This window comes from Aotus nancymaae, unplaced genomic scaffold (genome assembly GCF_030222135.1).
Source record: "Aotus nancymaae isolate 86718 unplaced genomic scaffold, 86718_ANA_hifiasm-v0.15.2.pri h1tg000011l, whole genome shotgun sequence".
NCBI lineage: Eukaryota > Metazoa > Chordata > Mammalia > Primates > Aotidae > Aotus > Aotus nancymaae.
The window spans coordinates 44,597,795-44,623,697 of NW_026988422.1; the positions used below are offsets into that span (position 1 = coordinate 44,597,795).

General features: G+C 36.1%; 1 protein-coding gene across 2 annotated transcripts in view; it reads left to right on the plus strand.

The window, feature by feature from the left end:
• Nucleotides 1–1,157: 1,157 nt before the first annotated feature.
• The window catches only part of MNAT1 (MNAT1 component of CDK activating kinase), a 219,399-nt gene continuing 194,653 nt past the window's right edge, over nt 1,158–25,903 (plus strand). For both annotated transcript variants that reach the window (XR_010342055.1, XM_021666681.2), the window contains exon 1: nt 1,158–1,352. Coding sequence is in view for 1 of the 2 variants with exons in the window: in XM_021666681.2 (XP_021522356.2) it covers nt 1,264–1,352 (89 nt within the window). In the remaining variant the exon portion in view is untranslated. The remainder of the gene's footprint in view (nt 1,353–25,903) is intronic.

The window sequence follows — 25,903 nt, forward strand, 5'->3', positions numbered from 1 at the left end:
CTGTTGAGGAATGATAGTATGACCAAAGAGATGATATGGTTTATTTATTAGATGAATCCCCGATGTCTTCATACTAATGTAAAGCTCTGTCACAGCCTGCTTTGGTCTGCTGGTTCCTGGGTGTGGTATCCAGCTGTTTGTCAGCTTTCCCCTCCATAATCCATGAAAATCCCAACCGTATTTTCGGGTTTTGGGTTGTCTACTGGGTTCACTGTTTAAAATGTTTAAAAATGTGAGTTGGCATGTTCCTTTTATGTTTTTATTGAAAAGAACCCAAGTTCTATGATGAGTTAAAATTACTATAAATGTTTATAGCTCATAGTCATTGTATCAGATTATTTGAAAAATCTTGTCTGCATGTTCCCCTTCTGATGGAGTTTGGGACAGATGAAGGTGGTTACAAAAAATATTTGACACTAAAAATGTTCACATTACACTATTGTTTGATAGTCATTCACTAATTCTTCATTTAGTTTACTTATTCATTAAGTATCAACAAATCTTTATTTTGGAGATGAATAAGATGTGTCCTTTACAGTGGGAAAGTTCATTATTTAATAGAGCTGTTTACAGACTTCAATTGGCATTCTTGATAAATGCGATGAACATGGTTTACAATTTACAAAGATATTCAGGCTATCAGATCTTGGAATTGCTGAACTAAATTTTTGTGTATGTATTCTTATATTATTTTTTTCCTAGGTATTTGGGGAAATAAATACTGTCTAATGGAGAAGGTAGCTTTTTCAAATTTTGTATCTGTGAATGCATATTATTAGTGAGCTTACATGACTATGCAATTATAAAGAAGTATAAAGCACAGGCTATAAAATGGTCCAAAAGAAAATACTGAATTATCAAGTATGTATGCCGCTTATAAATCTTTGAAATCATGGGAATGTTTCCAGGCAGAACAAGATGGAATTTATCTTCTTAATTGTTACACAGTACCTTGAAAAATGCAAATGGTGCGTGGAGATAAGGCTTGGTGTATAATTTGCCATTTTAAAAGTTTCCCTGTCAAGTTCAAGGTATTAAGCTTCTTTACTGAAGGCTGAGACCAAGCCCTAGCTGCAAGACCGGGGAACTGACTGCCGGAACGTTTGTGTTGCAGCGCCTCGCCCCTTGCCGGTGCTCTTTCGCGAAGGGACCGTCTCTGCCAAGCGCCTGTTGGTAGGAACTTGCTTGGTCGAGTCTGTGGGGGCTTGTAGGTGGCTGTGGCTGAAGCAGGAGCCAAGGAGAGTCGGTAGCAGGGAAAGCGCCATGGACGATCAGGGCTGCCCTCGGTGTAAGACCACCAAATATCGGAACCCCTCCTTGAAGCTGATGGTGAATGTGTGCGGACACACTCTGTGAGTTGGGCGGCAGTGGATTCCCTCGGGGAGAGACGCGTAGGATAGAAGGAGAGGGCCTGGAGATGCTAGGCCTCGTCTGGGTGGGAGCAAAGGGCGTTGTTAGTTTCAACACTGTGGAAGAAAATGGGAAAAGGAGGGTTGTGACTTGAAATGGACTGTAGCCTCTATCCCTGAGCGGCTCTGGCCTGCTTTGAACTGAGGGTTCTCAGTGTGGCACCCAGCAGTTTGTCAGGTTCTCCCTCCATAGCCAATGAGTATCCCGACTTTATTTCCAGGCTTTGTGTTGTCTACTGGGCTCCAAACATCGCTGATTAAAAGCGTGGGGGATTGGAGTGTTTATTTCATATGAAATGTCTTTATTGAAAAAGTGCTAAAGTGTCATGAAAACTTAAAATTTGCTTGAGTATATACTGCTGCTATTTATTGTACGAGTTAATTTAAAAACCCTGTATGTATATCCACTTGTCCTGATGGAGTTCGGTTAGACTCTCATCACTAAAATGAAGAAAACCCGGACTCCAGGCAGTTAATTTTGAAGATATAATAATGACTGGCATTTGAGTGCACATTTTGTGCGAGGCAATGTTCTAAGCGCCTTACCTTGCATTATCTCACTTCATTCCTACAACAATCCCATGAAGTAGGTACTGGTATTTCCATTTCACAGGGAAGGAAATCGAGACTGCTCAAGGTCCCTTATTAAGTGGGCCTTAAGAGAATTGGAACGTAGGAAGTCTGACTTTGGAACGCCCATTTTCAGGGGAAGGGGGCAGAAGGAGGGAGGTTGAGTTTGTGTTTTGAAATAGGGATTGGTCAAAGTGTTTCTTGCCAGGTTGCTTGTCAAATGTGGCTTAGTGAAGGTGGTTGTAGAAAGCACTTTGGGATAAAAGGTGCCATATAGTGGTGAGCACATATTCCTGTAGTTTCTCTGAGGTTTATTGGAAGTAAGAAACAATGGATAATCTACAGTGTGGTAGACAAGGTCTCCCCCCAAACCCCAAGTGCTGACAAAAATGTAGAGCAATGACAGGGTCTTTAAGTAAGCATAAATTGCATGATTAGCTGTAGCTATAATTATTATATGGAATTTATTAGCTTACTTAATTGGTCCCCTTTTCTAATTGATCTTAATTTTCCTTGCTTTACTCTACAAAGGAAGTATAGTAGAGCTGTGATTGAATGGTTTAAGATTAGAAGTAAGGTAAAAGTAATCCAGAATGCATGGAAAAGGGAATTCTACATAGAAAACATTGCAGATAGACTGTTTTTAGAGAGATTTTGTTCAGTTTCTCTCCATTTTTCTTTATCAGGTTTGTTACAGTGGAACAGGAAAGAGAGTTTGTTTTTTTGGGAAAGATACTAAATGTAATTTACCACAAGGATGCTAAATGTAATGTTCTGGCCTAGCAGAAATTAGCCATTCAGGGAAGAGTATACGATTTCAGTAACATAAATGGCATTTTAATTAGGCAATTATAAAATATTTATTTTAATTGGAATTGCTTTTGTTGTATACTCAGCCCTTTTTGTTAAGGTCTAAGAGTTAAGACTTTTATCTTATTGATTCTGGTGTTGAATTTAATCTGGTTAATTTGCTAACCTGTTAGATACAGGCCACATTTTATAGTCCTTTTTTGACTTGAAATGTGAACAAAATGAGTAAAAGGCTGTAGCATATTGGCTAAGAGAACAAGCTTTGGAATCAGTCTATCTGATTTCACATTCTTTGCTCTTACCGGCTCTGTGGCCTTAGGCAAATGACTAACTCTTTTTTGGTCATTCTTCTTGTCTGTACAGTAGAGAAAAGAGTGCTGCTTGTATCATGGTCCTTAAGTATTAAGTAATATATGTAAAATATTTAGAAATATTTAGTAGAGTTTCTGTCACATATTTGTTTACTGTATATTAGCTATTTTATTGTTAATATTATTTGTGTGTGGCATGGGTGATAGCAGAAATAAAATTAAAACAGGACTTATTTGGCCTGCTGTGAAAGACTTGCACAATAATGGTTAAATGATTTCAGTACACAATAAAATGTGAAAATATAGCTTTAATTATAATGACTGTGTTGTAATTTTCTTAATATGAACCCTTTAGCATGTTCTTTAATTAATCATCCATTTAAAAGAGTACCTTAATCTAGGCTAACACAGAGAACTCACTGATTTTTTTGGCAATCATTTAAAAAATATAAAATTATATAAGTAATTTATAAAAGCAACATAAGTTATTAAGTGAAAGGTAAAAATTTTTATGGTTCACTTTTCCAGAGGCAACAACTTTTAGGTTGTGTATATTTTCAAATGTTTTCTATGCATATACAAACATGGATGTGTTTGGGTAGAAAACTTTTTCTTCCCTTAGCATAAACAGGAATATAGCATAAACATATATATATATGTATATGTGTGTGTGTGTGTGTGTGTGTATATATATATATTTCCTTGCTTTTTTTCATTATGTATATCTTGGATAATCTCTCTAGATCAATATGCATAGGTTTTCCTTTTTTAACAATTTAATAGTAGCCCATTGTTCAAATATATAATTGGTTTACCCAAATTTTAAAAATTAATATTTATTTAATTTTCCAGTTTTTCCTTGGAGTACCCATAAATATGCATATATATGTGTGTATATATATCTTTGAGCACTTACGCCAATGTATCATAAAATATAACAGGTAAAAATCATAGCACAGTGTCCAGTAGTGGAACTGTTGGGTCAGAGTTTGCGGTTTTAAAAATTTGATACATATGGCCCAGTTGTTCTCAAAAAACATTGTGTCAAGCCAGGCATGGTGGTGCCTACTTGTAGTCCTAGCTACTTGGGAGGCTGAGGAGGGAGGATTGCTTGAGCCCAGGAGTTCGAGACCAACTTGGGCAACATAGGGAAACCCCATCTTTAAAAAAAAATAATTGTGTCAATTATGTTGCCAACAACTGTATCGAGATTCCAGTTGTCTCACATCTTTGCCTATATTGGCTACTATTATTTTTTAAAATCTTGCATTTTAAAATATGTTTAAAAGCATCCTATCAGATGCTTTTCTGATAAGAAAAACATCTTACATCTTAATGAAAATTTTTTTGATAGTTTGTTGGGTTTTTATGGCATGTATTTCATGGGATCGAATATAGGCATTTTTATAGTATGCTGGTTAGTCTGAGAGGAGCAGGGATTATTTTGCTGAATTATTCTGGCTCAGAGTCTTAAGTTGCAGTCAAGTTGTTGACTAGGACTGCAGTCTAGACTTGACTGGGCCTGGAGTATCTGTTTCCAAGGTCACTCATGTGGCTCTTGTCAGGAGGCTTCAGTTCCTCCCCATGAACTCCTCCATAGGGCTGCTTATGACATGGCTTCTCCCAGAACTAGTGATATGAGCAGCGGTGAGGGAGACTGGGGAGATGGAGATGGGAAGAGAAAAAGGGAGGGAGGAAGGCTGGAAGCTGCAAGCCTTTTAAAATCTAATGATAGAAGTGATATACCATCACTTCTGGTGTATTTTTGTGTTACGATGTGGGAGAGTACACACAAGAGTGTGAATACCATGAGTGTGAATATAATTGGGCCATCTTGAAGGCTGGCTTCTGCAGGATTTTATTAACTTTTTTTTTTCGTGTCCTCAAGTAGCAAAGACTTTTTGGAGATAAGTGATAAAGTGACTAGGAGTAGTGCTTCATAAAAGATAGGAAGTTTAGGGTTATGGAAAAATTGATTAGGAGTTTTACTTATGGGAGAAAATACAGGAGCAGAGAGGAGAAAAGAGAAAATAAAGAAGTGAAACATTATTAAATACCTTTCTCTCTTAGCTGCTAGCAATTGAAGAAGCATATTTCCCTACTTGTCAATTCAGTCCAGCAAATGAACAGATAAATTCATTGTATGGATATAGAAGAAGATTGAATTTCATGTTTTTTTTTCTTTTTTGCTGCTTAAGGATGAACATTGTCTCAATTACAGAAAATGATAATTTTTTTTCTTTATCAGGCTATTTCAAGAAATGAGCCTTCCATTCTGAAGGCATATAGAATTAGATGGAGGCAGTGATACCTAATTCTCATTTAACTACAGTCTTTAATAATTTAATTTCTGGCTGGGCGCAGTGGCTACCTGTTATCCCAGCACTTTGGGAGGCCGAGGCTGGTGAATCATCTGAGGTCAAGAGTTAGAGACCAGCCTGGCCAACACAGTGAAACCCCATCTCTAATAAAAATACAAAGATTAGCCGGGTGTGGTGGCACGTGCCTGTAATACTGGCTACTTGGGAGACTGAGGCAGGAGAATCGTTTGAACCTAGGAGGTGGAGGTTGCAGTGAGTTGAGATTGCGCCACTGCACTCCAACCTAGACTATAGAGCGAGACTCCATCTTTAAAAAAAAAATTAATTTCTATCCCAACCATTCATGGCAAAACTTGTTTCTGAAAACTTTACATGCTAAATCTACTTTTTTCATTTTAAACACACACAAGACACAAAGTACAAGATTAGCAAAATCATGTACTTGCCATCCTGATATATAAAGGCAATATTTTGCCATAGTTACTTAAGGTCTTTCTCTTTCTTTTTTCCCCCCCTTTTTTCTGTTCTCCTATTTCTCTCTTTTACTGATTTTACTGGATAGTTTATCTTGAAGAGTCTGAATTTTGCTGATTGCATCTCTGTGATATTGTTAAATATGTTCTTCTGTTCTCAGTATTGCCTCTAAATTGTTAGTTATATTTAAAGTTATGTCAGATATATTGTTAGTTATATCAGATTAAGGTTGAATTTTTTTGTTGATAAGAATAATAAGTGATATTATTCATTTAATATACTCATCGTATTCAGTCCCTTTGTGCAAATTGGGAAACAGAACCCCCTCTGGGTAGAAAATTAGGAAAAGGCATTTATTCTAGGTGGAAAATTTAGAAAAGGGACATTCTAGGTATATTAATTTATAATTTTATTCTGTTGTGATAAGAGGACATACTCTATAAAATTTCAGACTTTTGAAATTTTCTGAAAACTTATGGTCCAGCATATGGCCTGTCTTTGTGAACAATCATTGTACCTTTGAAAAGAATATGTGTTCTGTGGTTGTTGGATATAGTATAGTCTAAGTTACAAATGTGGTATATACTACCATACCCATCTCGGTTGATAGCATTACACAGATCTTCTGTATCATTATTAATTTATCTACTCATTTTATGAATTACTCCACTATGATTGTATATTTGTCAGTTTTTCTCGTAAGTTTTGTTGTACTTTATGCATTTTGGAACTCTCCTGTTAGGTACATATTTGGGATTGTTATGCCTTCCTAATACATTTCTCCTTTTATCATTATGAAATGCCCCTCTTTGTCTCTTGTAATATGCCTTTGTCCTGAAGATTCTGTCTGATATTAATTTGGCACTGTCAGCTTTCTTTCTTTCTTTTTTTTTTTTTAAGATGGAGTCTCACTGTTGCCCAGGCTGGAGTGCCGTGATGCGATCTTGGCTCACTGCAACCCTCACCTCCTGGGTTCAAGCGATTCTTCTGCCTTAGCCTCCCTGGTAGCTGGGACTACAGGCGTGTGCCACCACACCCGGCTAATTTTTGTATTTTCAGTAGAGGCGGGGTTTCACCATGTTATCCAGGCTGGTCTTGAACTCCTGATCTTAGGTCATCTGTCCTCCTCAGCCTCCCAAAGTGCTGGGATTACAGGTGTGAGCCACTGTGCCTGGCAGCTTTCTTAGACTTACTATTTGATTGTATGCCTTTTTCCATTCATTTACTTTTTTAAAAAAATTTTAAACCATGTGATATCAGTGGCACAATCATAAACTCCTAGGCTCAAATGATCCTCCTGTCTCAGCCTCCTGAGTAGCTAGGACCACAGGTACATGCAACTGGCTAACTTTATTTTTTTATTTTTTAAAATTTTTAGTAGAGATAGGGTATTGCTATGTTTCCCAGGCTGATCTCAAACCCCTGACTGAGCTCAAGTGATTGTCCTGCCTTGAACTCCCAAAATGCAGATATTACAGGAGAGAGCCACTGCTCCTGGCCCCCATCCATAGTCTTTTAACCAATATGTGTCTATTTCTGGGAGACTATACCTTATTGGGTCTTGCCATTTTATCTGGTCTGACAGTCTCTACCTTTTAATTGGTGTGCTAGTCCATTTATATATAATGTAATTATTGGTATCATTGGGTTTAAGTCTACATGTTTTCCTTGTATTCCTTTGGTTTTTTGGTTGTTCTCTTGCTCCTTTCTTGCCTTATTTTGCAATAATTGGATTTTTTAAATTATTGGCCTATTAGCAGGTAGCTTTTTATTTTTTATCTATCTTTATTTTTAAAAAAATAAGAGACAGGATCTCACTCTGTCACGTAGGCTGGAGTGTGGTGGCTTGATCACTGGTCACTGCAGCCTTGAACTCATGAGTTCAAGTGATTGTCCTGTTTCAGCCTCCCCAGAATTTGGGACTACAGGTATGCACTGCCACACCCAGCTAAGTTTTTTTTTGAGACAGAGTCTTGCTCCGTCACCAGGCGCCAGACTGGAGTGCCGTGGTGTGATCTCGGCTCACTGCAACCTCCGCCGCCCGGGTTCAAGCAATTCTCCTGCCTCAGCCTCCCGAGTAGCTGGGACTACAGGCACGCGCCACCACGCCCAGCTAATTTTTTTTGTAGTTTTAGTAGAGATGGGGTTTCACCATGTTGGCCAGGATGGTCTTGATCTCTTGACCTCATGATCTGCCCGCCTTGTATACCCAATACTTCTCAACTCTACTGTATTTTCCTCTCTTAACTACTCTCTTTTAAGCCTTGATTGGTTTTGCCCTACACATGTGCAGCCTATTTCTTGGCCAAGGATTTATGGGGGAATCTTGCATGTCTTCTAGCCTCTCTCCCTTGTGGATTTCAGCCACATCAACTGCCCAGCATTCTGATCTCTGTCTGTTTGGCTTAGCACAATTACTATTCCCTTCTTAAACTCCTGCTTGCTGGGCCATGGTCTTGGCAGTTGTAGGGCTCACCTTGTGAGTTTCCCATCTCTCAGGGATGTCCTGTCCTGCCTGTTGTCTAATGCCTGTAAACAGTTGTATTATACACTTTATTTTATGGTTGCTCATGGTGGGAAGCCTAGTCTGGCATCAATTATTCCATCATATTTGTTAGCAAGAGCTGGCCATACTATTGTTAAGCCATTTACTTCCTCCTGTAGTCTTGCAGATTTTCAAAGTTCTATGTGTACCTCTTGCTTTTCTTTTTTGTTTGAGACAGAGTCTTGCTCTGTTGCCCAGGCTGGAGTGCAGTGGTGGAATCTCAGCACACTGCAACTTTTGCCTCCTGGGTTCAAGCAATTCTCGTCCCTCAGCCTCCTGAGTAGCTAGGATTACAGGTGTGTGCAACCACGTCTGGCTAATTTTTGTATTTTTAGTAGAGACGGGGTTTGGCCATGTTGCCCAGGCTGGTCTCAAACTCCTGGACTCAAGTGATCCACCCACTGCGGCCTCCCACTGCGCCCTCTTGAAGTGCTGGGATTATAGGTGTAAGCCACTGCATCTGGCCCCTGTTGATTTTCTTTACCTCAAAATCGGCAATGCCCTATTAACATTTTCTTTTTTGTTGTATAGTTCTGATTACTTTTTTGTTTTAACTACCTCAGCTCCTTCCCTAATACTTTCGTAAGCAATCTTTTTTAGACAGAGTCTTGCTCTGTCTTCCAGGCTGGAGTGCAGTGGCATGACCTCAGCTCACTACAACCTCCACCTCCTGCCTCAGCCTCCTGAGTAGCTGGGATTACAGGCGCACGCCACCATGACCGGCTAATTTTTGTTTTTTTTAGTAGAGACTGGGTTTCATTATGTTGGTCAGGCTGGGCTCAAACCCCTGACTTCGTATATGCCCACCTCGGCTTCCCAAAGTGCTGGAATTACAGGCATGAGCCACCACGCATGGCCTGCATTATTTTGTTTAATGGAGTGTTTTGAAGTTGACTAGCAGTATAACACTGCAGAACATCTCTAGAGACTATGCCTCCTGCCTTCTGACTGGTAATTACAGTGACTGTCTCAAGATTTTTCCAAGGGAGAGGTAGTTTGTGCCTTTACACATATGTAAGAGTTAGTGTTGCATGTATCTTAATTATCCAGAGACAGGTTGAGGAGTAGAAAGAACACCAAATCTCAAATTAGAAAATCTAGGCTCTAGTTTCACCATAGACTAGCGAGTTGTAGGCCAGCTATTTAACTTTGATTTGTTCACTTGTTTATAATAGATAACATCTAGCCCTCTGAAGCTCTTAAAATTTGGGTAATTTAATAGTTAGAAAGTCATTGTAGTCAGTAGTTTGTCTTTTCTTTGACCTTACAACATAATAAAACTCTTTCATAAAATAAAGTTTTAGTTATTTTTAGTTATTTTTACTAGCTGTAATTGTTTTTTCCCAGTATGGTGCTGATCATTCTGCAGAATATGAATACTTCATTATGGATTGCTTATTATAAAACTCTAATATATATTTTTTGTTTGATCAAAAATGACTGTTAGTGTACTTCCGTCTTTAAGATGCAGCATGCTAATATACTTAGTTCCTTTTCTTATTGGGTGTAACTTATAGTTCTTGAAAACTATGTTTACAAGATATTTAGTAATTAAATTATTTGTAATATTTCTACTCTCTTTCTCTAATTCTCTTCTACACTAGGAATCCTTTTTGAAGATTCATTTTATGTATATACACATCCACACACACAAAATTATATATTAATGATGGGTATACATTCTGAGAAACTAATTGTTAGGCAGTTTTACTGTGTGAACATCATACAGTGTACTTATGGTATAGTCTATCATATACCTAAGCTATATGGTGTACCTTATTGCTCCTAGGCTACAGGTCTGTGTAGCATATTATTGTACTGAATATTATAGGCAGTTGTAACACAATGGTGAGTTTCTGTGTATCTAAACATAGAAAATGTACAGTAAAATATAAAGGATAAAAATGGTACACCTATATAGGGCAGTTACCACGAAAGGAGTTTGCAGGACTGGAAGTTGCTCAGGATGAGTCAGTGAGTAAGTGGTGAGTGAATGTGAAGGCCTAGGATATTACTGTACACTACTGTAGATATTATAAGCACTGTACTCTTAGGATACACTAAATTTATTTAAAAAACTTTCTTCAATAATAAATTAACTCTAGCTTATGGTTAAGAATTTTACTTTATAAATTTTTATTTTTTAAACTTTCGACTGTTTTGTAATGACACCTGGCTTAAAACACAAATTATGCAGCTGTTTTAGTAGAGATGAGGTATCACTCTGTTGCCCAGGCTGGTCTTGAATTCCTGGGCTCAAGTGATCCTCTTGCCTTGGCCTCCCAAAGTGTTGGGATTGCAGGTGTGAACCACTACACATAGCCCTATTTTTGTTTTTACTTTTTAAGCTTTTTCATTAAAAACTAAGACACAAACATACACATTAGCACACACAGTAGCCTAGGCCTACACAGGGTCAGGATGATCAATATCACTGTCTTCCATCTCTACATTTTTCCTACTGGAAAGTCTTTGAGGGCAATAACATGCATGGAGTTGTCATCTCCTATGATAACAATGCCTTCTTTTAGAATAACACCTGAATGATCTGCTGATGCTCTTTCACGGTTAACTTTTCTTTTTTTTTTTTTTGAGATGGAGTCTCACTCTGTCATCCAGGCTGGAGTGCAGTGGCGTGATTTCAGCTCACTGCAACCTCCACCTCCCTGGTTCTAGTGATTCTCCTGCCTCCACCTCCTGAGTGGCTGGAATTACAGGCACATGCCACCACGCCTGGCTAATTTTTGTATTTTTAGTAGAAATGGGGTTTCATCATGTTGGTCAGGCTGGTCTCGAACTCCTAACCTTGTGATCCGTCTGCCTTGGCCTCCCAAAGTGCTGGGATTACAGGCATAAGCCACTGCACCCAGCCAAATTTTTTTTTTTTGTTAGTAGAAGGAGTACACTATAAAATAACGATTAAGAAGTAATAGTATAGTAAATATATAAACCAGTATTATAGTCATTTATTATCATTATTAACTATTATGCACTGTACATAATTGCATCTGCTGTATTTTTATATGACTCGTGGTGCAGTAGGTTCATTTACCCTAGTATCACCATAAAGACGTGAGTAATGTGTTGCGCTAAGATGTTAGGATGGCTACGAAGTCATTAGGTGATAGGAATTTTTCAGCTGTATTATAATCTTAAGGAACAGCTATTGTTGTATATGTGGGCTGTCTTTGACCAAAATGTCCTTGTGTAGTGCATGAGTATATATACTTTTGAAGTTTGGAGGAAATCTATTATCCAGATTTCTACCTGCAGGTATCAGAAAGTTTCGTAGCATCTTTGGCTTCATGAACATTCTCCTTCCATAGAGGTTATGTTCTCAAGCTTGTATTCCTAGAATGATACAGGTAACATGGAGCTATATATTAGACATTCAAACTTATTTGTTAAAATGCAAATTATTTTATTCTGTAAGGATGTAAAATAGTAGTTCATTAGTTTCCTTTAGGGATACAAATATAAATAGAAATGGAATTAATTTTTTCTTTCGCTTTTTTTCTGCTGTGGACATAAAAATATTATGTCTAACAAATATGTAATGATAATATGATTGCCTGGGTTGGAATCCTAGATTTGCTACTTATTATTAGCTATGTGATTTAGGGAAAATTAGTGATTCTTGTTAAAACCTTTTCTCATCTGTACAATGGGTTCACTAGTAGTGTTATCTTACTGTTACTGTGAAGATTAGATGAGGCACAGTTAAAGTCATTTTAAGAATTCAAGTAAATCTATTAATTCAAGTAAATTTATAATCAACTATACAGTTATTTTCAGTATTCTATGTGCAAAAATAATATAGTTTTTTAGGTTAAGTTTCAGGAATCTTTTGGCAATTTACTTTCAGTTTACTTAGCAACTTGTTCCTGAGACAGCAAATAGAATGAGAATAATTGAGTGAAAATTAAATGAGATTTTAATGACTTTCTTCAGATTTCAAATGTGTTAAGCCTATTTTCAAAGGAAAAAGACAACAGTAATTTACTAGTTGTTGGTGTTTCCTAATAAATGTATTTGCAATCTTTCTCACGCACTCAATAAATTTTTCAGGCCAGTGATTCCAAACTTTACCTCATCCTAAGAATCATCTGGAGGGCTTCTTTAAAATACAGATTTCTGGTCCCTTCCATGGTCTCTTGAGGTGGGGACTGGTATTTTATACTAGATAGCTAGGTAAATTTTGTGGTCTAAGGGTTGAAAACACAGTTCTGGGGAAACAACAGAATGTGGCAGACATGGTTTCTCCCTCCATTACTTTTATAGTGTCTTAGTTCTTCTTTTGAGTCATTAAAAGGAAATTAGTTTTTTTCCTTTTCTTTTAACAAGAAAAAAAGTTTAGAGTTATAAAAATATTATTTGTAGTTAAGATGTGAAAGTGGGCTTTATTTGTTAAATAAGCTATTTGTTTAAAAAAATTAACTATTTGCTACAGAACGTAAACCTGAAATCTTGCAGCCTAATTTTAGCTGTTCTGCTGATTCAGGTAAAGGTTCTTTGGGGAAGCAAATCATTTTGGTTTGTTGGGTACATCTTAAAATGATAAAGGTTTTGCAAAGCTAGCATCAAGGGAACAAAAATGTTTGGGTGATACCAAATACACAAATGTTGTATGTGGTTCCAAATACGGAATTGGTTTTGTCTAAAGAAGCCACTGAAGAGAAATAATCTAAATATTAGCCCCTTTAAGAAAGTGGAATGTGATGTCTGATTTGGCTCTCAGGCTTAGTATGAAAGCTTGTGCAAAAGTACAGCTTACAAAATGCTATTTGTTTTATTAAAAGGATTGATAGGAAGTTGACAGACTTAGTTAATTTAAATTTGGAAGGAGCTTAGCAAACATCTTTCTAGTTGTATTTTATGTCTCCCTCCACCTCCTTTTTTTTTTTTTTTAATCAAATGGGGAAACTGAAGCCTAATAAAGGATATATGGTTGGATAGCCCACCTGGACAGCTCCAGTCTCTCTCTCTTTTTTTAAAATGTAAATCCCAGTCAGATTAAATTTCAAAATTAATTTTCAATTAAACTTTGATTACACGTTTGCTAAATAATTTTTTTTACTGTAACTCAACTGTGTTGTTGTAACTCAAACTCATGCATAAGATGAAAAAACTACAGTATTATCAAAATCGTTTTGATCTACTTAGAACAATTTTCTCTTTATATTTTATGTTTCAGGGTGCTAGCTTAATAACAAGCATCTTTAAATATTCGATCATGATATTTTCCCCGATACTGTATTTGTCACATATTTTTTATTGATGATATATAAGCAATGACATAGCATTTGGTTTTTGAGGTATAATCAGATGCCAATTGGGAAGCCTAAATGAATTGCATTGTTGATGCAATGAAATTATTTGTAGGATAGCTTATTTTGTAGTATTTTTATTTTTCATATTTATTTTTAAAGAGATTTATGTCATTTATATATATGAACAGTTATATATATTCTCTACAAAAAGATAAGAAAATGTAAAATTTAACAGACTTTATCAGAAATGTTTGGAGTGTTAGGTTTTCTTTTCATTTACTAAGTTGGAATACGTGAAAAAAAAATTTTTTTGAGATGACAGCAAATGATTGTATACCTCACTCAGTTTTTTTAGAACACAAATATGATAGTGGTTATGTCATTGAAAATTAATGAAGGTTCCATCAATATGGTGCAGTGCCTCTGCACCACTGATTTATATATATTTAATGAACTTGCTATTCTAATTTCAGATAACTGAAGCAAACTGCATCCAGCACTGTTTTACTTACAAACAATGTTTTACTTACAAACAATTTATCTCATTAAAATATAAATATCTTGAAATTTACCAATATTAAATATAATTTCTTTATAAATAGTCTATAGTGTTTACTTTCTGGTGGTAACTAACTTGTTTCTAAACAAATCATTATATTTTGGTACTGTTTCAGGTAATGTTACCAAAATATGTTGTTTTATTTGATCTTATTTCTTGCTATTGATCTAGAATGGATTTGGAATAGAAGATACGGGACAAAAAAGCTTTAAAAAGTGATAGAATTTATGAAGTATGACATGCCAGATACTATATTTTGAGATCTATTGGAGCATATATGAGGACCAGTTAAGGATCTGTATCTATATTCTTTGGGATTAGGAATATAATTTTAATATTTGCATTTTATTTTTAAATTTATTTTAAAACATATTTATTTTAAAGATGTCTATTATGTTTTATTGAAAACATGCCACAAGATAATATTAAAAAATATTTTTGACCAAAGAAAGCAAATTGTACCTAATACTTTCACAGAGGAGTTATTTTAATTTTTAACTTCTTATTTGTGTGTGTGTGCTCCATAGTCCCAGCTGCTTTGGAGGCTGGGGTAGGAGGATTGCTTGAGCCCAGGAGGTCAAGGTTGCAGTGAGCTATGAGTGTGCCACTATACTCTAGCTTGGGTGACAGAGTGAGGCTCTGTCTCAAAACAAATAGAGAAACAAAAAACACTTTGGAGAATGCTGTTTTCATTTTTGACTCAGTAACTTATGTTGTAAGAAGTCATATTACTCTACCATTGCACTAGTTATTTATTGTTGTCTAACAAGTTATCCTAAAACTAAATAGCTTAAAATAACTAACATTTATTTTCTCACAGTTCTTGTGGGTCAGGAAGTTGGGCATGGCTGAGCTGAATAGTTCCGGCTCAGGGTATCTCATGAGATTGCAATCAAGATTCAGCTGGGGCTCTATTCATTTGAAGGTTTGACTTAGTTGACCCTTAACATGAATTTGAAGTGTGTGTGTCCGCTTATATGTGGATTTCAAAAAAAAACAAAACAAATGAGGATCAAAAACACAGTATTCACAGTATGCAAAACCCCTTGTATATGGAGGACTGACCGTATTAAGCTCACTCATGTTTTTTTGTGGGAGTCCTCAGTTCTTTACTATTTTTTTTGGCTAGAGGTGTCAGTTCTTTGTCACATGGGCCTCTCTTAAGGATTTCTTTGGTGTTCTCACAACATAGTAGCTTTCTTCTTCTTGAGTGGATGATTTAAGAGAAAGGCCAACAGAAGCCACAATGTCATCTATGAACTAGCTTTGGAAGTCAGATATCATCATTTCTGCTGCATTCTATTTGTTTAGAGTCCTAAATACAGCTCACATTCAGGGGAAGGGGAATTGGGCTTCACCTTTTGATGAAAGAATAAATAATCTGTGGCCATATATAAAACCATACCAACCACATATGTGTATTTATCACTGGAATACCCTGAATCCAAGTGGGTTCCCAATGATTCTTGTCTCCTACTTTTTATGTCCTCGCTTAGGTTCTCCCTGGTTGTATCAGGGTTGGTTGTATAACCAATCAAATATGCTAGAAGTTTGTCATTTCCACCTCTAGAACTTTAACAAAGACTTTGTGGCTTTCAATGTGGTTACTCTCTATGTTCTTGGGCAACTTGCTGTCATGAAAGACAATTTATGTGTCATCAGCAGCCTCATGAAGTTCCATGTGGTTAAGAACTGAGACATTCTCTAACAGCCAAGTGAGTGGGCCATCTTAGTGTTCAGTCCCAGTCCTGTCTTCACATGACTGCAACCCCAGCTGACATCTTGACAAATAAGCCGCTCCTGGATTCCTGACACTGAGAAACTTTGTGAGATAATAAGTTGTTTATTGTTTTAAGCTGCCAAGCTTGGTGGTGTTTTGTTATTCGGCAATAGATAACTAATAGAATCCCTTCATCTTTATTAAAACAAAAGTCATGTTGCCAAAACCTGTACACATATTAGAGATATTTTTAAAAGGGAGAAATTTCTAAGGGCCTCATGTTCAACAAGCCATTGTCATTAGAGAGATAAGTGGTTTTTGTTCAGAGGCATATAAACTACTTTTATTAAGATGTAATCTAGGGGGAATCTAATAGTATTGTAAAGGTAAACATTTTAATATCATGTAAGATGTGATAATAATTTGTTGTTTTTAGTGAGAATCCTGTAAGCTTCCTATCATTGACTAAGGTATGGATTACATTCTATAATGCATGAAATAGCAATTTGAGGAACTCATTCTTTATAAAAATACTTTTATGTTGTTAATAGATTTGTTTCTGTAAGTAATAAACACAGTGGAGTTGCATCTTATGTGGAATTTTTGCATACATATATTTTTTTCCAGAGACAAAATCTCACTCTGTCGCCTAGGCTGGAGTTTAGTGGCATGATCATGGCTCACTGTGACTTCAAACCTCTAGACTCAAGGAACCCTCCTACCTCAGTCTCCCAAGCAGCCAAGACTGCAGGTGTGTACCACTATGCCCAGCTAATTTTTGTTTTAGACAGAGTTTCGCTCTGGTCGCCTAGGCTGGAGTGCAGTGGTGCGATCTCGGCTCACTGCAACCTCCTCCTCCTAGGTTCAAGCGAGTCTCCTGCCTCAGCCTCCAGAGTAGCTGAGACTATAGGCATGTGCTACCATACCCAGCTAATTTTTGTATTTTTAGTAGAGACGGCGTTTCACCATGTCGGCCAGGATGTTCCCTATCTTCTAACCCTGTGATCCGCTCACCTTGGCTTCCCAAAGTGCTGGGATTACAGGTGTTAGCCACTGTGCCCAGCCTAATTTTTTAATTTTTGTAGAGATAGGGTCAGGCTTTGGTGCCCACACTGTCTTGAACTCCTAGGCTCAAGCCATCCTCCTACCTTGTCCTCCCAAAATGTTGAGATTATAGTCTAGTCACTGCACTCACCCTGGAATTTGTATTCTTAAGTCGTGAAAGGCAGAAAATATAGTGAAGATTACCCTTAATATTAAAGATCAGAAATTGTCCGTATGGGTAAATAATTTTTCATTAAACCAAGTGCAGCCGGTTTTCCCTACAGCATAGTAATTATTCTTCACCTGAATACCAGAGGAAATAATTGGCTCTTGTTTTGGCATTATATGGAAAAGACTTACCTTTAATTTTTTTTTTTTTTTTTTTTAAGATGATGTTTCACCATGTTGGTCAGGCTGGTCTTGAACTCCTGACTTCAGGTGATCCGCCCACCTCGGCCTCCCAAAGTGCTGGGATTACAGGCGTGAGCCACTGCGCCCAGCCAAGACTTACCTTTAAACACTGTCATGTATATAGTCCAGTAAGATGCTTGTCGTAGGAGAGGCATTGAAACTGAGCACAACAGAGGGAACAGCAGAATGACATCTCTCATTTTATGATTACTCTGGGATATAGAGATAGTCATTTAGAAGAGAGGCTGGGGAAATGGCAACTGCTCTCTAAAAATGTGTCTCTCTTTTTGTATAAATAAATATGCATATGATGTGATGCCATTGTGTGATAATGCTACTGTTTTATTTGATGCCATTGTGTAAAAATGCTTCTATTTATTTATACAAAAGTGAATTTGTATAAATAAATATGCATATAGTGTGATGCCATTATGTAATAATGCTTCTGAAACGTAAACACTTGTCTTTTTCCGGAAAAGTAGACTTTGTATTTCTTTCATTATGATGCTTAGATTATTTGATAGCCTATTTAATGGACTATGGCATTAAAAAGGTTGAGTTTTGTTGACTTACATATAGCACAATGTGGTAACCTCTGTTCATAACAAGGTGTGCATGTCATTAAGAAGAGTTTCAGTGATATTCAGGCAATACAAAACAACCATACACATTTGTTGAAGACATGTATTAAATACAGAGTTATATTGAAAAAAGTTTAAAATAGAACTTCTGCATTTTGGAGTATGCTACACTTGTCTGGAAAAGTTATTGTCAGATAATGTTTTGTTGCTCTTGGAACATGCATTATTGTACATGAAATTCTGAACTATAATAGAATATGAGCTAAAAAGTGCTTTTCCCTTTACTAAAGAGGGTGAATATTCAAGGAAGAATTTTAAAAAATGTATATTTTTATACTTCACAGTGTCTTATGGATTCCTTACAATTTAACATTTGAGCTAGAGGGTGGAAAATCTTGATGTCAGTGGTAGGAACTTCTGCCAACTGGAAATCAATTAAAATGAAAATAAAGCAAGTATAAAGTTTTAGCATTACTGGGAAGATATCATTTGACTCACAAAGGTGTCATTCATGTACACTTTCTGGCTATATACCTTTGGCCTAAAGCTGTAGTCTTTTGGGGATTTAATTATTAATACAATAGAGCCATCCATGTCTATTTTGATGCCATATAGTTTCCTTTTAAAATGTATAAATGTCCTTGCATATTTTTGGGCAAAATCGATTGTGCTCTCTTGTATTTGGAGGTAAATGACAATAGGATATTCACTTCCAGTTTAAGTAGTAGCCTACAGTTTCTCTTGAATTTAGATTTTGGCTTGCTTAAACCAATAGTATATTTGACCTGGCCTAGAACTTTATTTTAAGATGTCATCAGCTGTGAGTTCCCAAGTGACTGGCTCTCAAATTTCACTAAGAGAGAACAGGCTATTTGATTTGTTAGTCTTAGGAAATCATATGCAACTTTCTGGTATTGCAGAAATTGTTCAGAAACAAAACATAGAGTTCTAAGAAGCTGAAAATTTCTGTTTAAAACTAATGGTGTAGGAAGTAATTTATTTTGTTATATCTGGAGGGATTGGTGTTTGAGATAGAAATACATACTGATCTGATAATTTCCTACTCTCATTTACCTCTTTCTCAGTTTTTGGAGATAATTCCAAGTTATATCAATATATAGACTATTCAGGCCACTATGAAAATTTTATCTAAATGCAGTTCCAGATTTTGCAATATTTTAGTGCAGTTTTTCTTTATTGTCCACACACACACACACACACACACACACACACACGCAGGCTAGAATGTTTGACATTTTCTGGTCATCAATTGAGAAATTGAAATGTCTTGTTTAATAAAGTTATACTATATTTTGTTTCAAAAATATTTTTAATAGACTGTTCCTAAACATTTGAATCAAACAGCAGCTATGAGCTTTGGGCTTTAGGGCAAGATTTTCTGGAATATCATTCATGTTACTTCCAGTTTACATCAGAAGAATATAGGAGATGAACTACAATTTAGTTTCAGTTAATACTTTCCAAATTTTTACCACTGCGGCATTTGTCTAAGAAATGCTGATGAGTCACAGAGATTCCCTTTCTGTCCTCAACTAGAACATATGTAGAATATGAAATAGAAGAAACTATTCATGCATTTCCTTGCTTTTAGATTTTTTCCTGCTCTTGGCAGTGTATTGATTCTGTGCAAAATAAGTGCTTTACTTATTTTGTAATTTTTCTTATACCACTTCCTATGTACTAGGAGTTGATGATGCAGAGTTGAATAAGAGGTAATTTTTGCCCTGAGGTCTCATATCTAAATATAGAAGATAACAAGATGTTACAATACACTACAATAATTATTATGATAAGTGTTGTTGGAACCATCTAAGGAGCATAATTTAGATGGTAGAGGGTTATGGGACCAATAAATACACTAGACATTCAAATTAGAAATCTGGGAATCATACTACATGTACTAGACTTATTACTAAGCACTACAAAGTCGTGCCCATATTGTCTCCTTAATAACTTCCAAATTACAGATCTTATCCTATTCCCCTTGTAGTCCATGTCCTCCTCATCTCTACTTGGACTTTTTTGTTTTCTATTTGAGACAAGATCTTGCTCTGTTGCTCAGGTGAGTGTGCATTGGCAAGATCATGGCTTGCTGCAGCCTTGACTTACTTGATTGCTCAAGCAGTCCTCTCACATCAGCCTTCCTGAGTAGCTGGGACTACAGATGTGTGCCACCACACCTGGCTAATTTATTGTTTTGTAGAGACAGAGTCTTACTGTGTTGCCCAGGTTGGTCTTGAACTCCTGGGCTCCAGTGATCCTCCCACTTCTGGGATTATAATCTCTCCCAAAGTGCTGGGATTATAGGTGTGAGCCACCTTGCCTGGTCCACTTGGACTATTTCAGTTGTCTCCTGGCTGAGGACTGCTTCAAACTTAATTAACATGGATACTACTTACTACTGCCCACTCCTCCCAACCCTTAAAAACAAACAAACAAACAAACAAAAAACCAAAATTCAGAAAACAAAACAAAAAATGATCTTCCCCTTTTAACCATGATACTTCCTGCTTAAACTTCTTTGTTGGTTTCTTGCATCTTCCACCAGTGTTTCTCACATTTTTTAAAGTAATATTAACAGTGGAGGAAAACAAATTTATATCACTAGTTTGTCTGGAGGTGCAAATAGAAGTGTCACTTTGAAAGCCCCTTTGAAGTTTTGGTTGACCTTAAAAATGCATGTAAGATTTTAATTTCTTAATATTTTCTGTGTTAGTATTAAAACAAAAAGTATATGCCTTCCTAATTTTCTATCTCATACCTCTAACCTTTGCATAAGATAGATGTTTTTAGGAAGACACACCATGTTTTCTTCTGGCTTTATGTAATATCTTACACACAGACCCCATGTCATCCTGTAGTTCAGTGATTTTCAAATTATGTTGCCTGAGAGATTTCAAACTGTGAAACTCTTGAGAGATTGTTTGAAGCAGCTGCTATTGTCACCCCTTAAACTAGAGCAGTCTCCATTTATCCTTTTACTTATTAGGTTTCTGGGTAACATTTAGTATGAAGAAAGAGTTCTGTTATTAAAGAAATATAAGCCTGAAAAATGCTACTGTAATATATGCTAAAAATCCAAATTCCTTAGCTTATCGTGTAAAAGTTTTTCTGATCTGGCCTCTGCCTGCTTTACTTTTCTTTCTTCTCTCTCTCTCCTCAGCTTCCAGCACATTTTCTAGAGATTGAAACTTGAAACCTGAGGGTAAAATTAATTTTGTTTGGCCCTAGAGTGTTGGCTTGTATAGCATTTAAATTAAAACAAAACAAAAAATTAATTAGTTGCCAACATGTAAAAATGAGGAGACATCATGTAAAAATTTGGGTCTCTTGCTTTTGTTGAAAAACTGCTAGATCTGGTAACATTGGCTCCATATTCTCATCAACATGGAGTTGATCAGTAGCTATTATTAATACGTGATGCATTCTTAGTTGGCCAGTTTGATGAATCTTGGAAATTGTTGAGGCTTTGAATAGAAGGTATACCAATAACCGGCCGGGCGCGGTGGCTCACGCCTGTAATCCCAGCACTTTGGGAGGCCGAGGCGGGTGGATCACGAGGTCAAGAGATGGAGACCATCCTGGTCAACATGGTGAAACCCCGTCTCTACTAAAAATACAAAAAATTAGCTGGGCATGGTGGCGCGTGCCTGTAATCCCAGCTACTCAGGAGGCTGAGGCAGGAGAATTGCCTGAACCCAGGAGGAGGAGGTTGCGGTGAGCCGAGATCGCGCCATTGCACTCCAGCCTGGGTAACAAGAGCGAAACTCCGTCTCAAAAAAAAAAAAGAAAAAAAAAAAGAAGGTATACCAATAACCTTCTCAAAAGGAGACTTCTTATTGTTCTTACCTTGTTTAAAAAGTAGGTTTCTACTATGCTATACTATTTATTGCAGGTATACTGTACTTCATCTTAGCTTTGTATGTGTTAGTCAGTTTGGACTAAGTTAAAGAAATTATAAGTAAAACTGCTTTATGCATAATATTTCTTTAATGGATGATTAGTTAATAAAATCATATCTAGCCTTAGGTCAAATATTTATAATCATTCTATTATTTAAAATGAATTTTTAATTTATAGGAGCAATTCTTACTTATTTAGAATTCCATTCTGCCCAGAGAGCATAGTATAATATGGAAATAAGTCTTCTGATTAGATTTTATTTAAGTAGTAAAAAATTCAAGCCGGCTTGGGTAGGGAGAAGATGAAATGAGAGAAACTGAAATGTGAAAGATTAAAGTTGCAAACAGTTTTGATGCAATTAAATAATATATCCTAAGTGGACAATATAAATTTATGCATTAATGAAATGATGTGGTCATATTATTTTGATATTTGCACAAATGGAATCATACTACACCTTTATCTTTTTTTTTCAGTTAATGGTAGATTTTGAGTATCAGCATACACTTTACCTGCTTCTTAGCAGGCAATATTTCTTTATATGGATAATTCTTTTTTGATGGAAATTTAGAAATATAAAATTTTGATAGCTCTTTCTAAATTTTTTTTTAAGTCCACTAGCTAATTCCCTGCAGCAGTATATAAAAGTGCCTTTCCCCACCAAAACTTGTGTAACATCTAGGATTTCATAAAGGCTCTGTTAGTTTTAACTCACTGGGATTACAATTATACCTCACTGCCTTTCATATTTGTTTTTAACAGCATGTCTCCAATATGACTGTAAGAATACAGACATAAAGCATTTTTTTCCTTAATGTTTGTGCTTTAAGCAAACACACAGGTTAAAGTTTTCGTTTAAAATTATTTAACTTTCTGAGCAATAAAAGTCTGAAAGAACATTTAGAAATACAATTGTATGAAATAGCTATTGTTTGTAAGCACTTTATCCACCTCTTATTTCTGTAAAAGAGTCGTATTACAATTACTATGAGGTCTATTCTTTGGGCAGCTGGAAAGCAGGACAAGGAAAAACCGTTCTCCTCTTGTGTAGTAGAAAGTACATTGTGCCCTCTAGTATCAGACTTGGGCTTTTTCAAAGGATAATGGATTCCACACAGGTGAGTCAGTGTTTTGTGTTCTTACCAGGTGCATTATTGATTTTCATGATGGTAGTCTAGGTGTTCTCATTCAACAGCAGCTTTAGCAAAGTCTCCAAAATATCACAAAGAAAACCAGAGATTTTCACATTTTGGGTGCAGGAAAATGGATTTTTCTCAACTATTTTGGCCATTGTACTTTTTTTCTTGCTAGACGCTTATGAATAACTCCTTTGGAAAATGTATTAATATGTAATGTGTGTACTTTCTTTGTTTTTGTGCATGGATTGTGTGTCATGATCTATTTATTTAATTTAGAATGTGAAGCAAAGCGTACTGGCTTATAGTACTTTTTTTGCTCATAAACTGAGTTAAATTAGTGTTGGATTCCCTGTTGCAGAAAGTTATCCACATACCGAGTTCTAGGAATAGTCAAGTTCAGATAGTCATCTGGGATCACGAATCATTTGATATTCACTTGGCCCTTAAATCACGATATCACAATACATTTGCGTTTTAGCTAAGAAACATTTCAGGGTAACCTTAAAGTAAGAACTCTTTGAACAGTGTTCTCTAAGAAAAACTATAATTTACCTAAGAGCACTTACTAATTGAAGAAAAGAAAGTAACTTTTACTTTAAAGTTTGGGATGATCTAATTTTCAGGTTTGCAAATTGTTTATTTTTTAATCCTTACCACTAAGGATTTTTAATCCTTACCACTAAGGTAGTGTAGTATGATTTTAAACTATCCTAGCACTGAAAAATTTATGTTGATGCTTATTAAATTAGATATTTTCAAAAAGTTGCGATGCAGCTTTCTTTGTGTGGTTATATTTATTGCATGTTTCTTTTTAAGGTTATATTTTCCTTTTACAGTCTTCACTGCTGCTTTTATTTGTCAAATGTTGGGTGAGACTATGTGCCAAACTTACTCATAGTTGCAGAATGATCTTGTCTTTTGCCCTGGTTATTAGGTTTCTTTGCTTAACAAGTGTAACCCTAATTAAATGTGTTATGAGCTGCTTTCCCTTTCTTATATTTTGTTTTGTAAATAATAGTTTTGTTTAAATGTGTTATTTAATTATTTAGCCTATTTTGTGTGATTTGACAGTTTTTAGCATATATAAATTAATGTCCTGCCTATTAGTGGGATCAAACTATCTAGATCTATGAACTGATAAATTCTAATTCTAGTACTTTTACATTACAACATTAAAAAAACAGATATTCATATTTTTTTCCCATATTTTACTGATTCTATTTTTCTTCAAGTTTATTCCTTCTTTTCCTATTACATCAATCATCTGCTCTCTTAACATACAGCAAATTGCTGCTTTGATTTGAGTCAGTGACTTGAAGTTTTGGACACCATAATCATCTCCCTTTGTTTAGACATGTCATCCCAAATTCTCAGGAGAAAAAAACCTATAGAATTTTTGATGTATTTATTGTTTTCTGGGCAAGACTCAGCTTCATGAAAAAATTTTTAGTGAATTCTTTTCTGTAATATCTTATGATGGATTGTAGGTGGTTTCAAATAGATTATCAGGAGAGTGAATGATGGGAAGTATGTAAAGACATTGTGGCCAGGCTCAGTGGTTCACGCCTATAAGCCTAGCACTTTGGTAGGTAGAGGCGGGTGGATCACCTGAGGTTAGGAATTCGAGACCAGCCTGGCCAACATGGTGAAACCTCGTCGCTACTAAAAATAGAAAAATTGGCTAGGTGTGGTGGTGGACCCCTGTAATCCCAGCTACCCAGGAGGCCGAGGCAGGAGAAACACTTGAACTTGTGAGACGGAGGCTTCAGTGAGCCGAGATTGCACCACTGCACTCCAGCCTGGGTAACAGAGTGAGAATCTGTCTTAAAATAAAAAAAAAAAAGACATTGTGTGGTAAAATGATTATGATACTCTTTTTTTTTCTTCCCTTACATTGTGGTATTGTCAGTAATTTTTCTATGATTTTTCTGTATGCTAAACCAAAAACTAAATTGTGACTATCACTTGGCCAGAAATTTTTACTGAGCTCAATGGTAAATTTACATAAACAAAATAAAGAAAGAAAACATATTTCTTGTAGCTCAGTTTGCAGTTTCGTTTATCAGTTGTTGTATAGAAATAGCTTATTATGATGTATGGACTTTAAAGCCAAAAGGAACCTTATAAATCATCTAGTATAACCTCTTGATTTTAATGGATAAAAGAATAGATTTTTTTTTAAAGCTGTTTCAGCATTGAAATGCTGCAGATTCATATCTGGCTTTTTCCCCAGTTAAACTAAATTAGGGAAGTTAAGAAAAAATTAATATCTAAGGAGTTAATTTACACAATTTTCATTAGTGCCAATGGAAGTTTCTTACTGAGGTTCAAAATGATCATACTCATCTTTATCACTTATCTTTAATTATGGGTGAAATGGCCATTGCTACATTGCTGGTTAGTTTTTTTTTGTTTTTTTTTTTTTGAGATGGAGTTTTGCTATTGTTGCCCAGACTGGACTGGAGTGCAATGGCACAATCTCAGCTCACCACAACCTCTGCCTCCCAGGTTCAAGCAGTTCTCCTGCCTCAGCCTCCCAAGTAGCTGGAATACAGGCATGTGCCACCATGCCCAGCTAATTTTGTATTTTTAGTAGAGCCTGGGTTTCTCCATTGTTAGTCAGGCTGGTCTTGAACTCCCGACCTCAGGCGATCTGCCCGCCTCGGTCTCCCAAAGTATTGGGATTACAAGTGTGAGCCACCACACCGGCTGGTTAGTACTTTTTATAAATGCAGCAACTACAACCTGTATCATTTTAAATGAATAATTACAGTGGAATGGCTTGTTATTTTCCAGCATGTATATGTATAATAAT